Genomic DNA, 20,953 nt, shown 5'->3' with positions numbered 1-20,953 from the left:
GTGCGCCTCCTGCTCGGCTCTGCTGTGCGCCTACTGCCCGGCTCTGCTGTGCGCCTACTGCCCGGCTCTGTTGTCATCCTGAGCCAGTGACCTGTTCTGGAGGACTGATAAATGACTGGAGGAGCTGGCAGAGCCCCGGGGACTTGCCTAGAGGAGTTGCCAGAGGGTCTTCAATCTCCAGTAATGAAATCATAAAGAGCAAGTACTGCACAGCTTCCGTTTTCTGGCAAAGCTGGGTACGACACCATTTCAGCTTACTCACGGAGGTGGACACTCAGCTTTTCTAGAGCACTGAATGGCAAGCAAATGTATTTATTGATTTAGATAGCATATAGCACCAACATATACCGCAGTGCTCAACCAATTTTGCCTCCTGGGGGTGATTTCACCTATTGGTAAATTTTGGAGTGCAAACAGGAGAATTTGGTGAAACGCTCCCCCCCATCCCCTTCCATTTTACTGCTGCAAAACCTATGAAGCGTGTCATTCAGGAGTCTGGGAAAGCTGGGTATCTAACTATTTCATATAGGCCTTACCGATAGGTATCACGCTTTTCTGAACTCCTGAAAGGAAAAATAGCTATATGGGATAGGCTAACTGAGAAGAAGTCACATTCAGGACTCTAGGAAAAGATGGGTTACGCTCGATGTGGAGCTTAAAGGGGTTATTCCCATCTTCACAGATGGGGTATTGTTAGATATTTCTTGTAAATACAATCAATTTTGCAATTTGCTGCTTGTTAAAAACTTCCAGCCGTTCTTCTAATATTAACACTTTCCTTTTGTTTACAGTGCAGTGCTTACAAGCTATAGGCAGCAGCGGTGGTCGGTCTCCTAGGCAACGAGCTGTAAACTTTAATATCTAAAGAACGGCTGCAAATTTTAATAAGCAGTAAATTGCACAAATGCTCGTTTTTAAAAGTTCTATAGCCATCTATGAAGTTGGGAATAACTCTTTAAAGGGGTATTAACATTGTAGACAATAATGGCATAGCTGAAGGTCCCAGTGAAATGGGGTCCGGTCATATGCGGCCAAGGAAGGAAAAATGCAGTGCTGTGGTATCTAGCTCTAGACAGCTGATTAGTGGGGGTGCTAGGTGTCGGACCCCAGATCTGATAATGATGACCCGTCTTAAGGATCAGTCCTCAGTATTTAACCAGTGGACAACCCCTTTAATTTCATACTACTGTAATCCAGGGAGGACGTCACACGTTCTAATCCGATGCCTCACCGCTGGAGAATGTGTTTTCCCTCCAACATTGGGGGGCTTACGGAATAAGATTTTCCGGCAGTTTCCGCTATTCCGCCTCTAATTACACCTCTCAGCTCCACGGAGTCTGGGAACTCGGTGCCCGAATACGACGCTAGGAAAATAGCCGGAGCCCGGGCGGTTAAAGCTTTCATTAGCAGCGAGGTCGTGCCCTGAGCTGAACACATGGATTAGACATCCACATTAAAAGGACCTATTTTTATTAATCTGATGGATTTTTTTTTTCCCTCCGGAATAATCTACAATGTATAGAGGGAAATCTGTATTAATATTAACCCCTCGTGCAGTCGCCCCTTTAAAGAGGTGACCCAATTCCAGATTTTAGTTTCTAGACAAAATGTACATTTTTCCCTTTATTTGATAGTAGAGAAAACTTCCCTCTTAAAAGGGGAAGTCCAATCCTAAATGACTTTTAAAAAGACGTGTTACAAAACCGAACGGGTGGGGGGGGGGGGGGGGGGGGGTGGCGTGGATCACCGGCCATTACAGAGAACACTGACTCATGTCTTCTGGATGACTCCTGACGAGCACTGCTGCCGACAGTGTTAGTGGGGGAGAAGTACTGCTGCCGACAGTGTTAGTGGGGGAGAAGTACTGCTGCCGACAGTGTTAGTGGGGGAGAAGTACTGCTGCCGACAGTGTTAGTGGGGGAGAAGTACTGCTGCCGACAGTGTTAGTGGGGGAGAAGTACTGCTGCCGACAGTGTTAGTGGGAGAGAAGTACTACTTCCGACAGTGTTAGTGGGGGAGAAAGTACTGCTGCCGACAGTGTTAGTGGGGGAGAAGTACTGCTGCCGACAGTGTTAGTGGGGGAGAAGTACTGCTGCCGACAGTGTTAGTGGGGGAGAAGTACTGCTGCCGACAGTGTTAGTGGGGGAGAAGTACTGCTGCCGACAGTGTTAGTGGGGGAGAAGTACTGCTGCCGACAGTGTTAGTGGGGGAGAAGTACTGCTGCCGACAGTGTTAGTGGGGGAGAAGTACTGCTGCCGACAGTGTTAGTGGGGGAGAAGTACTGCTGCCGACAGTGTTTGTGGGGGAGAAGTACTGCTGCCGACAGTGTTAGTGGGGGAGAAGTACTGCTGCCGACAGTGTTAGTGGGGGAGAAGTACTCCTGCCGACAGTGTTAGTGGGGGAGAAGTACTACTGCCGACAGTGTTAGTGGGGGAGAAGTACTACTGCCGACAGTGTTAGTGGGGGAGAAGTACTGCTGCCGACAGTAGCCCGACAGCCGGAAACAAGATCGATCTTAGGATTGTAAGAAAAAATGAGCAAAATCTTGAAGAATACGTAGAGTAGAATACTTTGTTTTTTGTCTTAATAATGTTTTAAAAAACTCCAGAAAGAAAGAAAGAAAAGAAAAGAAAAGAAAAGAAAAGAGAAGGGGGCAAAAGGGGAAGGGGCAAAGGAGAAAGGATAGGAGGCAAAGGAAAAGGGGCAAAGGAGAAAGGGCAAAGGAAAAAGGAGAAGGGGCAAAGGAGGAAGGGGCAAAGAGCAAAGGAGAAGGGGCAAAGAGCAAAGGAGAAGGGGCAAAGGAGAAGGGGCAATGAGAAGGGGCAAAGGAGAAGGGGCAAAGGAGAAGGGGCAAAGGAGAAGGGGCAAAGGAGAAGGGGCAAAGGAGAAGGGGCAAAGGAGAAGGGGCAAAGAGAGAGGGAACAGGAAGAGAGAGAGGGAAATGGAGAGAGAAAGAAAGGAAGCCACCTTTTGGAAGTGGATCCTGATGGAGTTATAGTTTATCCAAACCCTGTCCATTTTTTTTTTAAAGGGGTTGTCCCCTTTCAGACAATGTTCAGTTCCGTCTGAAGTTTATGAAAAAAACAAGCAAAACAATAAACTGAGCTGCACTCACTAGGGATGAGCGAATAGCTTAGGAAAAAACCTTATCTGAATAGTTATAGTGCTTACCGAATGGCTGCATCGGGAACCCGGATACCTGGAGCGCCCCCGATAATCAGCTGTTCGGCTCCGCAGCTAAATGTGTCACGGCTGTGTGACAGTCACAATGCATGCATGGAGAGCCCAACAAACCGGCTGTCCATGTATGTATTGTGACACATTTAGCTGCGGAGCCGAACAGCTGATTAGGTATCCGGGTTCCCGATGCAGCTATTCGCTCATCCCTAGTACTCACCTTCCCCAGGTCCACAGTGCATCTGCATCGCTGCTTCTTGTGTCTGGCATCGGCTGTAGCGTACGTGGACAGCGTAGCCGCCAGTTACTGGGCTCATCGGCTCGGCCAGTGTAGATGGAACGCCCCCTTCAGAGCCGCCGAATGCAGATTGGCAGCTGCACTGCAAATGCCAGACATTAGGAGCAGCGGTTGAGACTCACCATTGGACCAGGGGAAGGTGAGCACACAACAGTTTGTTGATGATTTTTTTTCTTCTTCTGCAGCTGGGGCAGAACATTGTTTGAAAGGAGACAACCCCTTTAAGATAAGGAAGCGTACCCATTCTGCACCAATTACACAGTGGAGCTGCAACCTGGTCACTGACCTTTCGCCAGATCCTTCCTCAGTTTGAGAACGGCTCCGAGGTCGCAGTCCGTGCTGGCGTAGGCGTGCGGGATGGTGGATTTAGATTCTGTTAACCTCTTGGCGATAACCTTTCGGATGTTACTGGTCGGTATTTCAGTAAATGTTCCCTGGAAGCCAAAAAAAAAAAACCCCAAAAGCAAAACAAGGTCATTAAAGAGAAATATTCACCAGCAGCAAAAACTTTGCGGTCAGCAGACGCCTCTGGCACAACTATGTTTAAAGGGACAGTAAAAGCTGCGCTCATCAGTCCACTGCGCCGGGCAGCAACTGAAGCAGGTTATTTTTTCCTCTTTATTATTTATTTTTATTTTTGGATATTTACTACAGTTTTGTGCTATAAGTATTTTACAACACGCCATAAAGCACCTCCTTACAGTGTATGACGCCTTACCGGAGTGAGGGGCTTTCCAGGTATGGACATCGGAGGCTCTGATGGGCGATGCAGGGTCCCTGCTGGAGGCGCTGACTGTTGTGGCGCCACCTTGGCTGGTTGTACGGCAGGAGACGACTGCGCCACTATTTTCGCCGTTTCGCCCTTTTCTGATACAACCCGCAGCGCATCCCTGTAAAATAAAAAAAACAACAAAAACATGACATAGTAGAGGAGCGTTATTTCACGAGTATTGCAGCCTGGCAGCGCAGGGCTTGTCTTTTGGGCACTCCCTTTTTAGGCCCGTTCTTTCTTACTGTCTGCGCCATTATTTACAGATCTTCGTTTTTCGCTTCTCGAACGTCAAACGGTAAAACAATGATTAAAGGTAGCAGAATCCGCGCAGCGCCGCACTGCCATCTGCAGGCGAAGAGGAGAAGTGCAGGGTCTGATGTCTCATCTTTACAGGTGCATCGCTGAGACAGAGGCACGAAAAAGGGAATCGATGGAAAGTGGCGTCACTCATGGTACATGGCTGCATGTATCAGGACTACAGGAATCCGTGGAGCAGCCGGCACTGGATCTGCTGGTGACAAGATACCACACCGCTATCTATCCAAGACTTCGCCATCGAGGGTGGAGATGATGAGCCTGCGGCACCTGGCCTCACAACATAACCTTCCCTTACAGTGCCCTAGTAACAGTGCCGTACTGCTCCCGATCCATGCCACACAGCCACCAACATACCAAACAAAGTGTTACCTTACTGCACCCAAATAATCCATATAATGACTCCATATTACCGCCATGATACGGCCAAATAAACACTAGCAAAGCAACTAATAGTGTCTGACAAGGAGTGCCCTGCTGCACGACGCCATCCGGTGGCACCCTACTGCACGACGCCATCCGGTGGCACCCTACTGCATGACGCCATCTGGTGGCACCCTACTGCACGACGCCATCCGGTGGCACCCTACTGCACGACGCCATCCGGTGGCACCCTACTGCACGACGCCATCCGGTGGCACCCTACTGCACGACGCCATCCGGTGGCACCCTACTGCACGACGCCATCCGGTGGCACCCTACTGCACGACGCCATCCGGTGGCACCCTACTGCACGACGCCATCCGGTGGCACCCTACTGCACGACGCCATCCGGTGGCACCCTACTGCACGACGCCATCCGGTGGCACCCTACTGCACAACAGCATATGGTGGCACCCTACTGCACGACAACATATGGTGGCACCCTACTGCACGACAACAAATGGTAGCACCCTACTGCACGACAGCATATGGTGGCACCCTACTGCAGAACAGCATATGGTGGCACCTTACTGCACGAAAACATATGGTAGCACCCTACTGCACGACAGCATAAGGTGGCACCCTACTGCACGACAGCATAAGGTGGCACCCTACTGCACGACAGCATACGGTGGCACCCTACTGCACGACAGCATACGGTGGCACCCTACTGCACGACAGCATATGGTGGCACCCTACTGCACGACAACATATGGTGGCACCCTACTGCACGACAACATATGGTGGCACCTGACTGCACGACAACATATGGTGGCACCCGACTGCACGACAGCATATGGTGGCACCCTACTGCAGAACGGCATATGGTGGCACCCTACTGCAGAACAGCATATGGTGGCACCTTACTGCACGAAAACATATGGTAGCACCCTACTGCACGACAGCATAAGGTGGCAACCTACTGCACGACAGCATACGGTGGCACCCTACTGCACGACACCATCCGGTGGCACCCTACTGCACGACAGCATAAGGTGGCACCCTACTGCACGACACCATCCGGTGGCACCCTACTGCACGACAGCATATGGTGGCACCCTACTGCACGACAGCATATGGTGGCACCCTACTGCACGACACCATCCGGTGGCACCCTACTGCACGACACCATCCGGTGGCACCCTACTGCACGACAGCATATGGTGGCACCCTACTGCACGACAGCATATGGTGGCACCCTACTGCACATGTCCGGCAGCGCCCTGCTGCTTGCTGCCATCCGGCGTCACTGTACTGTATGATGCCACATGGGGGCACCTTAATGAGCGACAAATCAGGCAGCACACTGCTGCATGACGTCATCCGGCAGCACCCTAGTGCACTACACCGACAGAAGGCAGCCTACTGCATAACAATTGCTGTGGCACCCTGCTGCATGACGCCAACTAGCGGTGCCAAACTGGAACACCAGCTAACATACAGTCCATACAATAAAGCTACTACCGGGATGAGTCCAAATAAGAAGATGACTGCAGAATCCTGATCACCGAGCACAGAATTCTGCAGCTCCAGGGTTAGGCTGAGCCGGGTTCTGCAATGCACAGAGGAATGCAGACTTATGCCCCCCGATCATCGCTGCATCCCAAGACCCCCGCTCCCGTCACACAGCTGCATTATTAATGCACACATCCAGGAATGTCATTAGTCGCCTGTTTAAAAATCCAATCGGGTCCGTGCAGAGCGAGCGGTCCTGTAATCACTGACATTCTCCCTGGTTTAGTCCGCTGTCACTTTAATGATGTCACGAGCAGGACGGCTGCCCCTGGGCAGGTGATGGGCAGCGGGCATCCATCCCCTCACCCACCCCAGCCTCCAGGTCATAGTGACCGACCAAGAGCAAAGACTCCGGGTGCCACCCTGTCACTCCGGATGAATGTGCCGTGCGGGGTCCTGGACGCCACCGGGGAGGAACAGAGATTTACATTTTATCTATAAGGGAGTCTTAAGCAAATTTTTTTCATTTTTTCTTCTTTTTTTTTATTATACCCACAGGCATCGGGTCGGCTTGATCGGTACGTTTTTGTTATTCTCCCCCATTCCTATAACCCAGTCCTGTCTGATATCGAAATCGGAGCAAAGTGCGAGTGAAGTAAAAAGAAACTTCGGCTCCACAGCTCTGCAACAATGTAAGAAGGAGCTCAGCCCCACAGCTCTGCAACAACGTAAGACGAAGGCCGCCCCACAGCTCTGCAACAACGTAAGACGAAGGCCGCCCCACAGCTCTGCAACAACGTAAGACGGAGGCTGCCCCACAGCTCTGCAACAATGTAAGAAGGAGCTCAGCCCCACAGCTCTGCAACAATGTAAGAAGGAGCTCAGCCCCACAGCTCTGCAACAATGTAAGAAGGAGCTCAGCCCCACAGCTCTGCAACAATGTAAGACGGAGATCGCTCCACAGCTCTGCAACAACGTAAGACGGAGGCTGCCCCACAGCTCTGCAACAACGTAAGACGGAGGCTGCCCCACAGCTCTGCAACAACGTAAGAAGGAGCTCAGCCCCACAGCTCTGCAACAACGTAAGACGAAGGCCGCCCTACAGCTCTGCAACAACGTAAGACGGAGCTCAGCCCCACAGCTCTGCAACAATGTAAGAAGGAGCTCAGCCCCACAGCTCTGCAACAATGTAAGAAGGAGATCAGCCCCACAGCTCTGCAACAACGTAAGATGAAGGCCGCCCCACAGCTCTGCAATAACGTAAGACGGAGGCTGCCCCACAGCTCTGCAACAATGTAAGAAGGCCGGCCCCACAACTCTGCAACAACGTAAGATGAAGGCTGCCCCACAGCTCTGCAACAACGTAAGATGAAGGCTCCCCCACAGCTCTGCAACAATGAAAGAAGAAGGCCGGCCCCACAGCTCTGCAACAATGTAAGAAGGCTACCCGACAGCTCTGCAACAACGTAAGACGAAGGCCGGCCCCACAGCTCTGCAACACGAAGGCTGCTCCACAGCTCTGCAACGATGCAAGACGGAGGCTGCCCCACAGCTCTGCAACAACGTAAGATGAAGGCCAGCCCAACAGCTCTGCAACGACGCAAGATGGAGGCCGCCCCACAGCTCTGCAACAACGTAAGACGGAGGCTGGTCCCACAGTTCTGCAACAACATAAGACGAAGGCCAGCCCCACAGCTCTGCAACGACGCAAGACGGAGGCCGCCCCACAGCTCTGCAACGACGCAAGACGGAGGCCGCCCCACAGCTCTGCAACAATGTAAGATGGAGGCCGCTCCCACAGCTCTGCAACAACATAAGATGAAGGCCAGCCCCACAGCTCTGCAACGACTCAAGACGGAGGCCGACCCACAGCTCTGCAACTATGTCAGATTGAGGCTGCCACACAGCTCTTCAACGTAAGATGTAGGCCGGCCTCACAGCTCTGCAACAACGTAAGATGGAGGCCTGCCTCACAGCTCTGCAACAATGTAAGACGGAGATCGCTCCACAGCTCTGCAACAACGTAAGACGGAGGCCGGCCTCACAGCTCTGCAACATTGTAAGACGGAGGTCGCTCCATAGCTCTGCAACAACGTAAGACGGAGGACACCCCACAGCTCTGCAACAATCTAAGACGAAGGCCGGCCCCACAGCTCTGCAACAACGTAAGACGAAGGCCGGCCCCACAGCTCTGCAACAACGTAAGACGAAGGCCAGCCCGACAGCTCTGCAACAACGTGAGACAGGAAACTGGAGGCCACCCCTATAGCAGATGTTGATACGTCTGATCCCTATTACACCATAGAGATAAGCAGATGTTGATATGTCCGATCCTCAGTACCATGGAAATAAGCAGATATGCCCAATCATTAGTACCCGCAGAGATAAGCCACCCCGTGTCTGGAGCCCACTGATCCCCCTCAGCCACTTTTAAAATTCTCTTTACCGTCTACAGGCAGATAACGTGAATGTTGATTTTGCAGTTTTGTTTCCTGCATAAAAGTAAATAATAATAATAATAATAATAATAAATCCGAGACCCCGATTCACATAAATAAGAAAAATTCACCGGAATCTAAAAATACATTTCCAGCTCATTAAGAATTCATGTGTAAGTAACGTCGGACCCCCGAGGCGCTCCATTCACTTTGCAGGAACCTCGCACCCATCTGCGCGATTTATGCCGGATTTGTCTATCTGCTCGATTAACCCCTTCACGGACCGAAGCGCCGTGAAGGCTCCATCCCATCACTGCGGCTGCCCAGAGGCTTCTGGAATGGAAGGGGTTACGGTGGGCGGTTGTGTAGAATGGAAAATGGGGGCTACAAGACGGTGGAGGTGATGAGTAATGCGGGGGCCGCGACAGACGCTAAAAACAAAAAACATTTTCTGTTTCGAGGGATCAAACGCGACGATTTCCGACGAGGCGATAAACAAGAAAAGGGGAAATAACGGGAAGCGATCGCCGCGGGCACAGGGCTCCGCTTCACAAATAAAACGTTGGCATGTTGCTATGGCAACAAGAACCCATTACCCACCTTGTATGAAGCCCCGCGCTCGGGCGGGGGAGGGGCTTAGAAGGTAATCAGTCACCTCAATTAAAGGTACTCAGGGGCCAAAAACGAAGTGTCCGGGAGTAAGAAGACGCAAACAATCCTCCCTTAGCTCTTGCGTCCCAAAGTGGAGGAATATAATGTAAAATCTATAGGACAACACCTCATCCCTTTAACAAGACCCTAAGCGGGCGAGGGGAGAGCGATACATTTTTCGGCTTTTGGTGAACATACCAGTCTAATATGTCCAGGGACTGTCCCAATTCTTTGCTCTTCTTCTGACTGGGCGGCTATGCTTAATCAGCATTCTGCCAGCACTAAAGGTGCTGGAACTTTCATTTTAGAGTTGAGGGGGGATTCATTTCATGGCTTTTGGTGAAGAAATCAGTCTAATGTGTCCAGGGACTGTCCCAATTCTTTGCTGTATTTTTGACTGGGTGGCTATTCTTCATATGCATACTGCCAGCACTATACGTGCCGGAACTTTCCTTCTGCTCATTTCCATGCATTCATTGTCCACATAGTGTCCAACATTATAGAAACCACTCTGCCGCAGTGTAAAGACTTACAATAGTACCACCTCATAGGAAAGACCACCGTAACAGAGACCGCCAATAACTAAGACCGCCAGCGTCCTGCATTATAGAGAGTCCCACAATGCTGCTATTAGTGCACCCCCATAACAGACTGCTATAACAAGGGTCCTGCATCGCACAGACCACCATAGTACCCCCATAATAGAACCCGGACCACCCAAACATAAGGAATTACCTTACACCAGGGGGTAAAATATCAATCAGTCCATCAAAGAAGGAGCCATTACGCTAAGCTCTTTTTATATTGTAGACCACCTCGGTAAAGAAAATAACCTAGAGGGTAAATTATCCCCCACTCGTATCTTAAACCATCAAGGAAGGGGGCATTACCCCCAGACCAGCAGGGGATATATTATTAACCCATTCATCCAGCCGGAACATGCAGACTGGAGGAATTATCTCACAGCAAGACTAAAGATATCACCGTTCTTGCCTAAATCATAAGTAAAGGGGGCATTACACTAGACCACCAGGGACAATACGTCTTTTGTAATCTAGAGCGTCCAGAGGGGGGAGAACTTGGAATAGGGGATAGTCTTATGCCGAGTAGTAAAATATTTCCTCCTCCTTTATCCTAGACCACCAAAGACTGTGGCATAACATTCTCCTCTTCTAGCCTGGACCAACCAGATGTGGGCAATCGCTCAATACCAGAAATTAAATATGTGCTGGTCTTCTACCCCAGACCCCCTGGATAACCCCAGACCACCAGGGAACATAATATATTCTCCTCTTCTAGCCTGGACCGACCAGTTGTGGGGAATCGTCAGACACTAGTGTAAATCTGTACTGGTCTTCTACCCCAGACCCCCTGGATAACCCCAGACCACCAGGGAACATAATATATTCTCCTCTTCTAGCCTGGACCAACCAGATGTGGGGAATCGTCAGACACTAGAGAGTAAATCTGTACTGGTCTTCTACCCCAGACCCCCTGGATAACCCCAGACCACCAGGGAACATAATATATTCTCCTCTTCTAGCCTGGACCAACCAGATGTAGGCAATCGCTCAATACCAGAAATTAAATCTGTACTGGTCTTCTACCCCAGACCCCTGCATAACCCTAGACCACCAGGGAACATAATATATTCTCCGCTTCTAGCATGGACCGACCAGTTGTAGGGAATCGTCAGACACTAAAGAGTAAATCTGTACTGGTCTTCTACCCCAGACCCCCTGGATAACCCCAGACCACCAGGGAACATAATATATTCTCCTCTTTTAGCCTGGACCAACCAGATGTAGGCAATTACTCAATACCAGAAATTAAATATGCACTGGTCTTCTACCCCAGACCACCAGGGAACATAATGTATTCTCCACTTCTAGCATGGACCGACCAGTTGTGGGGAATCGTCAGACACTAAAGAGTAAATCTGTACTGGTCTTCTACCCCAGACCCCCTGGATAACCCCAGACCACCAGGGAACATAATATATTCTCCTCTTTTAGCCTGGACCAACCAGATGTAGGCAATTACTCAATACCAGAAATTAAATCTGTACTGGTCTTCTACCCCAGACCACCAGGGAACATAATGTATTCTCCACTTCTAGCATGGACCGACCAGTTGTGGGGAATCGTCAGACACTAGAGAGTAAATATGTGCTGGTCTTCTAACCCAGACCTCTGGATAACCCCAGACCACCAGGGAACATAATATATTCTCCTCTTTTAGCCTGGACCAACCAGATGTAGGCAATTACTCAATACCAGAAATTAAATATGCACTGGTCTTCTACCCCAGACCACCAGGGAACATAATGTATTCTCCACTTCTAGCATGGACCGACCAGTTGTGGGGAATCGTCAGACACTAGAGAGTAAATATGTGCTGGTCTTCTAACCCAGACCTCTGGATAACCCCAGACCACCAGGGAACATAATGTATTCTCCGCTTCTAGCCTGGACCAACCAGTTGTGGGGAATCGTCAGACACTAAAGAGTAAATCTGTACTGGTCTTCTACCCCAGACCACTAAGAAATGAAATATTAATCCCTGCATTACCCTAGACCACCAGGGCTTTTACCATCTATCCCTCCAGTATTTAATAACCAGGAAAGCCTCAATTACACGTTTATTTTCTGTTCTGTAACCTCATCCCAATCTCCGCCGTAGATGTTTGGAGGATGTCGGGCGCCGGTGTATGGAGCAGTCTCGGGGGCAGCGGGTTTTTTTTTTCGTGCCGCACCGCCCCCTAAATAGAGGGGCGCAAATAACAAACCCTCCCCTAGATTCATCTACGAAAATAAAAAAGGGAAAAAAAAAAAAAAAGGTTTTGGGTGTTAAAAATTGAGACAAACTAAGATTTCTGTCTGTAGGAAGAAGAGAAGGAAAAAAATGAAAACATAAAAATAAAAAATTGTCCAGGGTGAATGTGCAGACGACGTATGGAGGGGTCTCCGGACCCCCGCGCTGTGGTGTTTGGCTTCTGGGGAACATGGGGAAGTGTCATGTAGATTCCCAGCCTTCTAATTAGGAGACGTGTCGGCGGCGCTGGATCGCTGCCTCCATCGTTCTTTCCTGCAGGCGGGTCGTTAGCGCCGCGACGAGATTCAGCTCCGAGCAGACAGATCTAAAAATACCGCCAAACCAGTCAGCGGTGGAGAGAAGCGTCCGCATCCTCCCAGAGGAAAAAAAAAAAGGGATAAACGCGGGATTGTTTATCTGCCCATAATGAAAGATTTATCCGCGTGTTACGTGGAGCCTCCCTGTGATTCTACAGCCAACGTCCCGGTGACACCGATACTCCCCAGCGTCTGCGGCGCTCGTATACGGCGGGCAGAAGTGCGATACCAAGGGTGCCCATCAGCAGTAGCGTCACACAGAGCAGGGGTCCGGGGGGCCGCACAACACCCACGGGACAGGCGATGACTGTACTCGGCTCGGTCAGCGCCATCCTGTATGGCGCATGTGCACGGCCCTGCAGCAGGCGGATAGAAGGGGACACAAGTCGGACGTTTCGGCAGTAATTGGGGGTCCCGCACCGACCTAACAATTGCCAGTTACCCAGTGTTTGGAGACTGCACTATCCCTGGAACCTGCGCCCCTTTTGGGCTGAATCTTTGCAAAAATTGTTCAATTCCAGAGATCCCTCCACGCACCCCAGAGTAGGTAGGAGACGTAGGAGAAACGGGGACAGGGGAGCAGTGGGGGATCGGCAGGTTACCAATCTAAGCTTTCAGCCAAAAAGTTCAATCCCTCATACAGTGCTCCCCAGACTCTGGGCCCCCCATGTGTTGCTTGTGGTGGTCTGCTCAGGTGAGCCCATACCTGTGGGGCCGCGCGCCCCCTGCTCTACCATTCCTAGCTCTGTGGTCCGGAGCCAGCAGGACGGTGATGGAGAATACAAGGAAGGCACAGTAATGTCACCGCAATAAGGTCCGAACCGGTGTTACTTTATAAGGGGGCACTCGGGCCATGTCACCTTATAAGGGGGCACTCGGGCCATGTCACCGCAATAAGGGGGCACTCGGGCCATGTCACCGCAATAAGGGGGCACTCGGGCCATGTCACCGCAATAAGGGGGCACTCGGGCCATGTCACCGCAATAAGGGGGCACTCGGGCCATGTCACCTTATAAGGGGGCACTCGGGCCATGTCACCTTATAAGGGGGCACTCGGGCCATGTCACCTTATAAGGGGGCACTCGGGCCATGTCACCTTATAAGGGGGCACTCGGGCCATGTCACCTTATAAGGGGGCACTCGGGCCATGTCACCTTATAAGGGGGCACTCGGGCCATGTCACCTTATAAGGGGGCACTCGGGCCATGTCACCTTATAAGGGGGCACTCGGGCCATGTCACCTTATAAGGGGGCACTCGGGCCATGTCACCTTATAAGGGGGCACTCGGGCCATGTCACTTTATAAGGGGGCACTCGGGCCATGTCACCTTATAAGGGGGCACTCGGGCCATGTCACCTTATAAGGGGGCACTCGGGCCATGTCACTTTATAAGGGGGCACTCGGGCCATGTCACCTTATAAGGGGGCACTCGGGCCATGTCACCTTATAAGGGGGCACTCGGGCCATGTCACCTTATAAGGGGGCACTCGGGCCATGTCACTTTATAAGGGGGCACTCGGGCCATGTCACCTTATAAGGGGGCACTCGGGCCATGTCACCTTATAAGGGGGCACTCGGGCCATGTCACTTTATAAGGGGGCACTCGGGCCATGTCACTTTATAAGGGGGCACTCGGGCCCAGCATGGCCTCCACTAGAGGCCACATTCAGACCAATCACCGGCCTCTTCCTGGAGCCCCGGCAGGTAATGGCGGCTATAAAGGACGACAGGCAGACATGACAGTAAGGAAACACTTGCAGCCGCGCTGATCGGCACTTACTCTTTTGTGATTATTCCCCGAGGGCCGGAGGGGACGACCGTTTTGGAATCGATGCCGTGTGTGTCCAGGATGTGTCGAGCCGCTGGACTCATGCGGAGCCTGAAATTAGGAAAACATACAATTTATTTAGAAAAAGATAAAACCGCGCAGCCCCCCGAGCCGCGGCCGATGCACGTGGGTCTGTTTATCTCCTCTGTTCCGTTTTTGACGAGTTAAAGGGGAATTACACTTTCATTCAAGCTGATCCTGTAAGCAGATTAGTGTATGTTCGCCGGCCCCGCGGCCGGGTCTGGGGATTAATTACAAGAGCAGCAACACGAGATCCAGGGATCCAGAGTAACCACAACATTCATTTCCCTGTAGATTTAGTTGTAACAGAATGTCCATTCACTGACAGTAAGCAGAGATCCTGACTAGAGTGAGAACATATTGCACATTGTAACCACTGCCGTTCTGTGTCCGCAGCTCCTGTGCAGACCAATGTATCACAATACATTTCATGGACTGCAAACATTTCGGGAGAGGCCGAGAAGTATGGGGGTAACATGGGGCAAATCTGCAGGATCTGTCCGCTCCACTGACACATCTGTCTGAGTAAATTCTATTCATCTCATCTTAGACACTTACACTCTGTTACTCCTCCTGGAAACAGATCAATAAATTGACAGCTACACAATACTTTACTGCTGGACAATAGGGTTTGTCTCAAGACACCGTCCAATGAAGACTGTCCATTGTTCAATATTTCCAGGAGGATTAACAGAGGAAGAGGAATAACGGAGGAAATAAAGGAGGAGAAAGAAGGGGAATAATGGAGGAGGAGTTATAACAGAGGCAAAAAGGAAGAGGAATAACGGAGTAGGAATAAAGGAGGAGAAAGAAGAGGAATAACGGAGGATGAATAACGGAGAAGGATGGTGAATAAAGATGGATAAATAAGTAGGAATAAACGAGGAGAAGGAAGAGGAATAATGGAGGAGTTATAACAGAGGCATAAAGGAAGAGGAATAACGGAGGAAATAAACGAGGAGAAAGAAGAGGAATAATGGATAAGAAGTTATAACAGAGGTATAAAGGAGGAGAAGAAAGGAATAATGGAGGAGGAATAACTGAGGAGGAGGAATAACAGGCATAAAGGAGGAGAAAGAAGAGGAATAACAGATTAATAAATGAGGCGAAAGAAGAGTAAAAAAGGAGAAGAGGAAAAACAGAAAGAGGAGGAGGAGGAGAAGAAGGTGGAGAAGAAAAAGGAGAAGGACAAAGATTAAAAGAGGAAGGGAGAAAGAGAGGAAGGGAGAAAGAGAGGAAGGGAGAAAGAGAGGAAGGGAGAAAAAGAGGAAGGGAAAGAGGGAGAAAAAGAGGAAGGGAGAAAGAGGAGGAAATAGGAAAAGGAGAAAAAAAAAAAAGAAGAAAAAAAGAGAAAGAACCCATCAGAACATTTCCAAAAGGAATAGCAGAGGAACAACATAATGTAAAGCTCTAAAAAAAACACGTTTTAGAATTGTTACATTATGGGGAGTGGAAGTATTTGCCAAATCTGACCGATAGGCAGCAGACAGGTCGTTATCGCACATCTCCAAGCACTTTATGTGAAGCCTAGGTGCACTGAGGGGGTAACCGTGGGGCAAACACGGAGGAGTCTCTGGCCCTCCTCACCTGTCCTAGTAATCACTTGTATTCTCTGTGAAATAACATCTCTGGAGAAGCTATGCTTGAAACATTTGTGACGTCCCTCTGTTATTCTTCCTGGAAATACTTGAATAAATTGACAATTAGATTTTATTTCACCCTTTGATAATGAGCTTTGACTTTATACTCCCTGGTACGGTGAAATCCCAGGAGGAACAACAGAGGGACGCCAGAGGCTCGTCCAGAATACCAATAATTACATCCAAGTCGATCCACGTCTAACACGGAAGACTTAAGACATATGAAGACGGATTAGCGCATGGAGCGGTCAATACCTCCCGCGAGAGGCCAGGGAATTAATGGATATGGCGTACAGGCCGCGGTCTCATTAGACAACGCACCCGGATACCGACTGCTCAGGATACACAGAAGACGCCGCCGTGACCTTTCCAGCGTGAGTTTCGTGTTCCCTCGTCTTTTCGAGTCTCGCCGGGTCGCCCCTGGCGAGCGCAGCTCTGCACTCTGGCACCGAGGATAATGAACTCGGAGACAGCTGGATGCGCGTCATTAGGGGCGCACGCTCCAGAGCAAGCAGCTGGCTCCGGGCCGCAATTAAAAGCCGCACTTGTGATTCTCACACGTCCGAGCAGAACGCCATGTAGCCGACATGTGAGCGCCGGGAGAAGACCCGCCGCCATACTCACAGCCGCGAACGCTCTTCACCCACAGCCGGACGGGGCTCGATTATTGATCGTATTATTCACGAAAAATGATGAAAAATAAAAGCAATATCCGCCGCTGCTTTCTGTGCAGTAAAAGTAACACGGTGATCGGATTCTCCAGATCAGTGCGATTACAAACTTGGAAGGTTTTTACGGTATTATTTTTATTCATTTTTTTTTTATATTTTACTGGTTTTAAAAAATTCTGGACTTTGTGTCATGATTTTTCTGAGATCTGTAACTTTTAGGTTTTTCTGAAGGAGCCGTGTGAGTGCTGGTTCTTGTAGGACCCGATGATGTTTTTATGGATCCCATGTTGAGGTTCATAATATGTTTTGATAATTTTTATAGCATTTTTGGGGAGTTGCGGTAACCAAAAAACGGCAACTTGGCTTTTCACTTTTTTCTTCTTTACGGGTTAATTCATTTTTAAGAATTTTTTTATTTATTTTTCTGCTTATTCTTTGTTATTTTTTATCTTTTACAATTTTTTTTAAGTTTCCCTAATGGATCTGACCCGACAACCTACATTTTCATTGCTTATACTTCATGGCAGTATCAAGATATGATTAGGCCCCCCATAGTGCTCCAAGCTGGGACCCCTTCCCAGAACACAGCAGGTATTTGGGGGGGGATGGAACTTTTCCATAACTGTTAAGATTCTCTGCAGTGCCCCTAAAGGTGAGATGAGGCATTACATGGCGCCCATTGATATGAATGTGTCGTGTGTGTGATACAGGACGGATCCTGCAGAGGAAGAGACGCTCATTTCTAATGTGCCACAATCCGCTTGGGAACATGGCCGCTGATGCATGTGACCGGACGCATCCATGGATTTTTATGGTGTAGCTGTTGCATGTGACAAACCTCCGCTTGCATATGGTGGCCAGTAGCCATACTATTCTGGGGGGTAAGAAGAGGTGTTAGCTTCATAGTCGTGCAACCAATGGCCGCTGCATGTAGGCAATGATCCCATATGCAAAAGCCTGGAGACAATAGAAAAAGCACGACTCGGCCACTAGCAATCAATGCCAATCTTCTGCCCCTAAAATTATCGTGGTCAGGTCGTCTGAGGCTGGTTTTTGGTTCCTTAGGGTCTCAAACTTCCCTGCGTGACCACCACTACATTCCCTTCTATGGGACCTATGCTCTGAAATAAGCGGTGGTCACGCATGCACACCACCGCTCCATTCAACTGTAAAAATAAATAATACTATCCAAAAAATAATTTATCCATAAAGAAACAAATGTGTTGAGGACAGAATTAAAAAAAAGTAGACCTACCTAAACTTTCCAGGCTGGGCCGGGCCCGTCTGTGGTTTTATAGTCTCATCGGTAGTGGCGGTGGCGGTGGCAGGACTTGCCGGAGGAGGGTTCTGAACACTTGGGATCTCCACCAGGGTCCAGTCCTGTCCTTCATCCACCAGGAGAGCGATCAAGGATCCGAGTCGTACGTTTCTGCTGCCTTCCTGAGCCTGCCAGAAAATAAAACATCATCACCAAGGGGATCTACTGAGCAACCTACTATAAAACATCACCACCAAGGGGATCTACTGAGCACCCTACTATAAAGTGACAACTCTTCTGGGTAAACTCCTAATAAGATCTTAAGGAATCCGATTTGGGGGCTACTGATGATCGCTGACTTGCAATGCTCTGGGGGCAAAATCGTGAAATCACTAATGCGTCGCTCTTGAAGATCCTCATGGGCGGTCCGAGGAGACGGTGGCGATTATGTAAACCAATCGCATTTGCACATGCGCTTGTTTTGCTGGGCTTAAATGGGTTCTTTCTAATATGCTGAATTAAAGGGGTGATTCTCCACATAGGATCCCCCCCAAGTCTCTAAGGAAGAGCTACAAGAGTGGCTTCTGTTCTAGCCAAGAAGATCTACAAGATGCTGGTTCAGTGGGCACCGGACCGCAGGCCTAGGAGCCTCTTCCTACCTGGTACCGCTTCTGATTAGTAGCCCTGGCATGAGGCACACATGACGTTGTGTTTGGCCAACAAGTCAGAAGAGGCCCCCGGGGATGAAGGTGGCTTGTAGGGTTGTGGTCTGCGGGCCCTGGACTACTGAGGTGACTCAGGAGAAAACCATTTATTTGAAGGGCCACCATACACTACACCTATCCCTTTAAATTAACTTCATGGGTTGAAAAAGGACCCTCAACCCAACCACGCTGTCCGTGTACGACATCATGGGTGGGGAGAGGGTAACAGACACGAGGTCCAGGAAGCTGTAATTATAATATATGACGCCATAATAGATAAGTCCCACTAAAGCCGCCGGTATAGCGATGTGGAGATGAAAAACCGTTCCTCACCGCGGTAATATATTCCGTCTTCATACGTTTGTACCCAATAAAAGGTATTTGTTCATTTAAAGCGACTCCTTCTAAGACGGCCGGGTGGGTGAATCCCGATTCCTTATCTGATGCGTTAAGAGACGCGCAATCATCAGGACACAGCGATAAATGTGAAGCAGACCGACGTCCTCTGTGCAACGTTCTCTGCCCTCCGTTTTGCGTTGCATTATCCATGTGATGTCCTCAGATCTCGGCTTATGCTCAACCTCAGGATTCTGGGATGATGCGAGGACACCGGTCCTGAGCGCTGACCCTTCTTACAAGAAGGAGAAAAGTCCGAGACTGATGATATGCGTCACGATCTCGTTCCTAAAAAAAATGCCTCTAAAAGTTCACAACCCGAGAGCGTCTATTCTTAGACATTTTTAATCAATTTGTTTTTAAAGCTCTAAAGGAGAATCTGTTTGTGCCTCCAGCTCCAGTGCAGAGCGATGCGTTACCATGCTGACAGACTACAAACAAACCCTGTGTAGTCAGCGCCTGCAGCCTCGTGTTCTTCCTCGCAATTTGCCCCCAGCTCCTTGATAACCAGTAGACGGGGTCGGTATGGGAGGTTTAGGATTTGGTTTGTAACCTGCAAACAACTGATGTAAAACTACAACCCCTAACATGACCATCAGTGCACGCCTGGAGTTGTGGCTTTTTACTGGTGACCACCATCACACAGTGAGCCGTACCTACCCTCTCCTAGTGTTTCATCACCCATCCCTTGCAGACTGTGAGCCCTCGCGGGCAGGGTCCTCCCTCCTTATGTACCCGTGTGCCTGTTATCTGCTCATGTTTAATGTATTTGTCTATATTTGCCCCGTATTCACACGTAAAGCGCCATGGAATAAATGGCGCTATAAAAATGTATAATAATAAAAGTCATATTTATGAGCATTTTGCATGGGCCGATGATCAAGCGAGAGTTTGCAGGGGTGCAGACCTCCGAGCCCGGGGTGCAGACCTCCGAGCCCGGGGTGCAGACCTCCCAGTGCAGGGATCAGACCTCCGAGCCCGGGGTGCAGACCTCCCAGTGCAGGGATCAGACCTCCGAGCCCGGGGTGCAGACCTCCCAGTGCAGGGATCAGACCTCCGAGCCCGGGGTGCAGACCTCCCAGTGCAGGGATCAGACCTCCGAGCCCGGGGTGCAGACCTCCGAGCCCGGGGTGCAGACCTCCGAGCCCGGGGTGCAGACCTCCGAGCCCGGGGTGCAGACCTCCGAGCCCGGGGTGCAGACCTCCGAGCCCGGGGTGCAGACCTCCGAGCCCGGGGTGCAGACCTCCGAGCCCGGGGTGCAGACCTCCGAGCCCGGGGTGCAGACCTCCGAGCCCGGGGTGCAGACCTCCGAGCCCGGGGTGCAGACCTCCGAGCCCGGGGTGCAGACCTCCGAGCCCGGGGTGCAGACCTCCGATCCCAGGGCGCAGACCTTCCAGTGCAGGGATCAGACCTCCCAGCTCAGAGTGAACACCTCCGAGCCCAAGGTGCACACCTCCCAGTGCAGGGATCAGACTGAACCTCACACACAAGAAATTAGACTATTGATTGTCGTGCAGCTCGACGGCTGGAAGAGATCTGATGAATAGCCGCCATTGACCCGCAGACGGCGGCGGTGAATTCATGTGCGTTATCCAATACCGCCTGCGGTGACTCGATTAGACCGGCCGCACTCCGCACAGTCTCTATCAATTACACACAGAAATCAGAGAAGGCAAGAGACAGACAATACGGAGGCAAATGGCTTTAATCCTTCCCAGGAGACAGGATTCCTTCTGTGCAGCGGGTCACGGACTGAAGAGCTTGTAGGACCCTC

The 20,953-nt window shown here is 50.3% G+C and overlaps 1 protein-coding gene across 1 annotated transcript in view; it reads right to left on the bottom strand.

The window, feature by feature from the left end:
• The window catches only part of PDHX (pyruvate dehydrogenase complex component X), an 87,456-nt gene that overhangs the window by 23,964 nt on the left and 42,539 nt on the right, over positions 1-20,953 (bottom strand). The window contains exons 4-7 of the mRNA XM_069739307.1: positions 18,077-18,267; positions 14,442-14,540; positions 4,194-4,365; positions 3,762-3,909 (exon numbers count right to left, since the gene is read on the bottom strand). Of these exons, the coding sequence (XP_069595408.1) occupies positions 3,762-3,909; positions 4,194-4,365; positions 14,442-14,540; positions 18,077-18,267 (610 nt within the window). The remainder of the gene's footprint in view (positions 1-3,761; positions 3,910-4,193; positions 4,366-14,441; positions 14,541-18,076; positions 18,268-20,953) is intronic.

Source organism: Ranitomeya imitator, chromosome 9 (assembly GCF_032444005.1).
Source record: "Ranitomeya imitator isolate aRanImi1 chromosome 9, aRanImi1.pri, whole genome shotgun sequence".
In the NCBI taxonomy this organism is placed as follows: Eukaryota; Metazoa; Chordata; class Amphibia; order Anura; family Dendrobatidae; genus Ranitomeya; species Ranitomeya imitator.
This window is presented reverse-complemented; position numbering and strand designations above follow the sequence as displayed.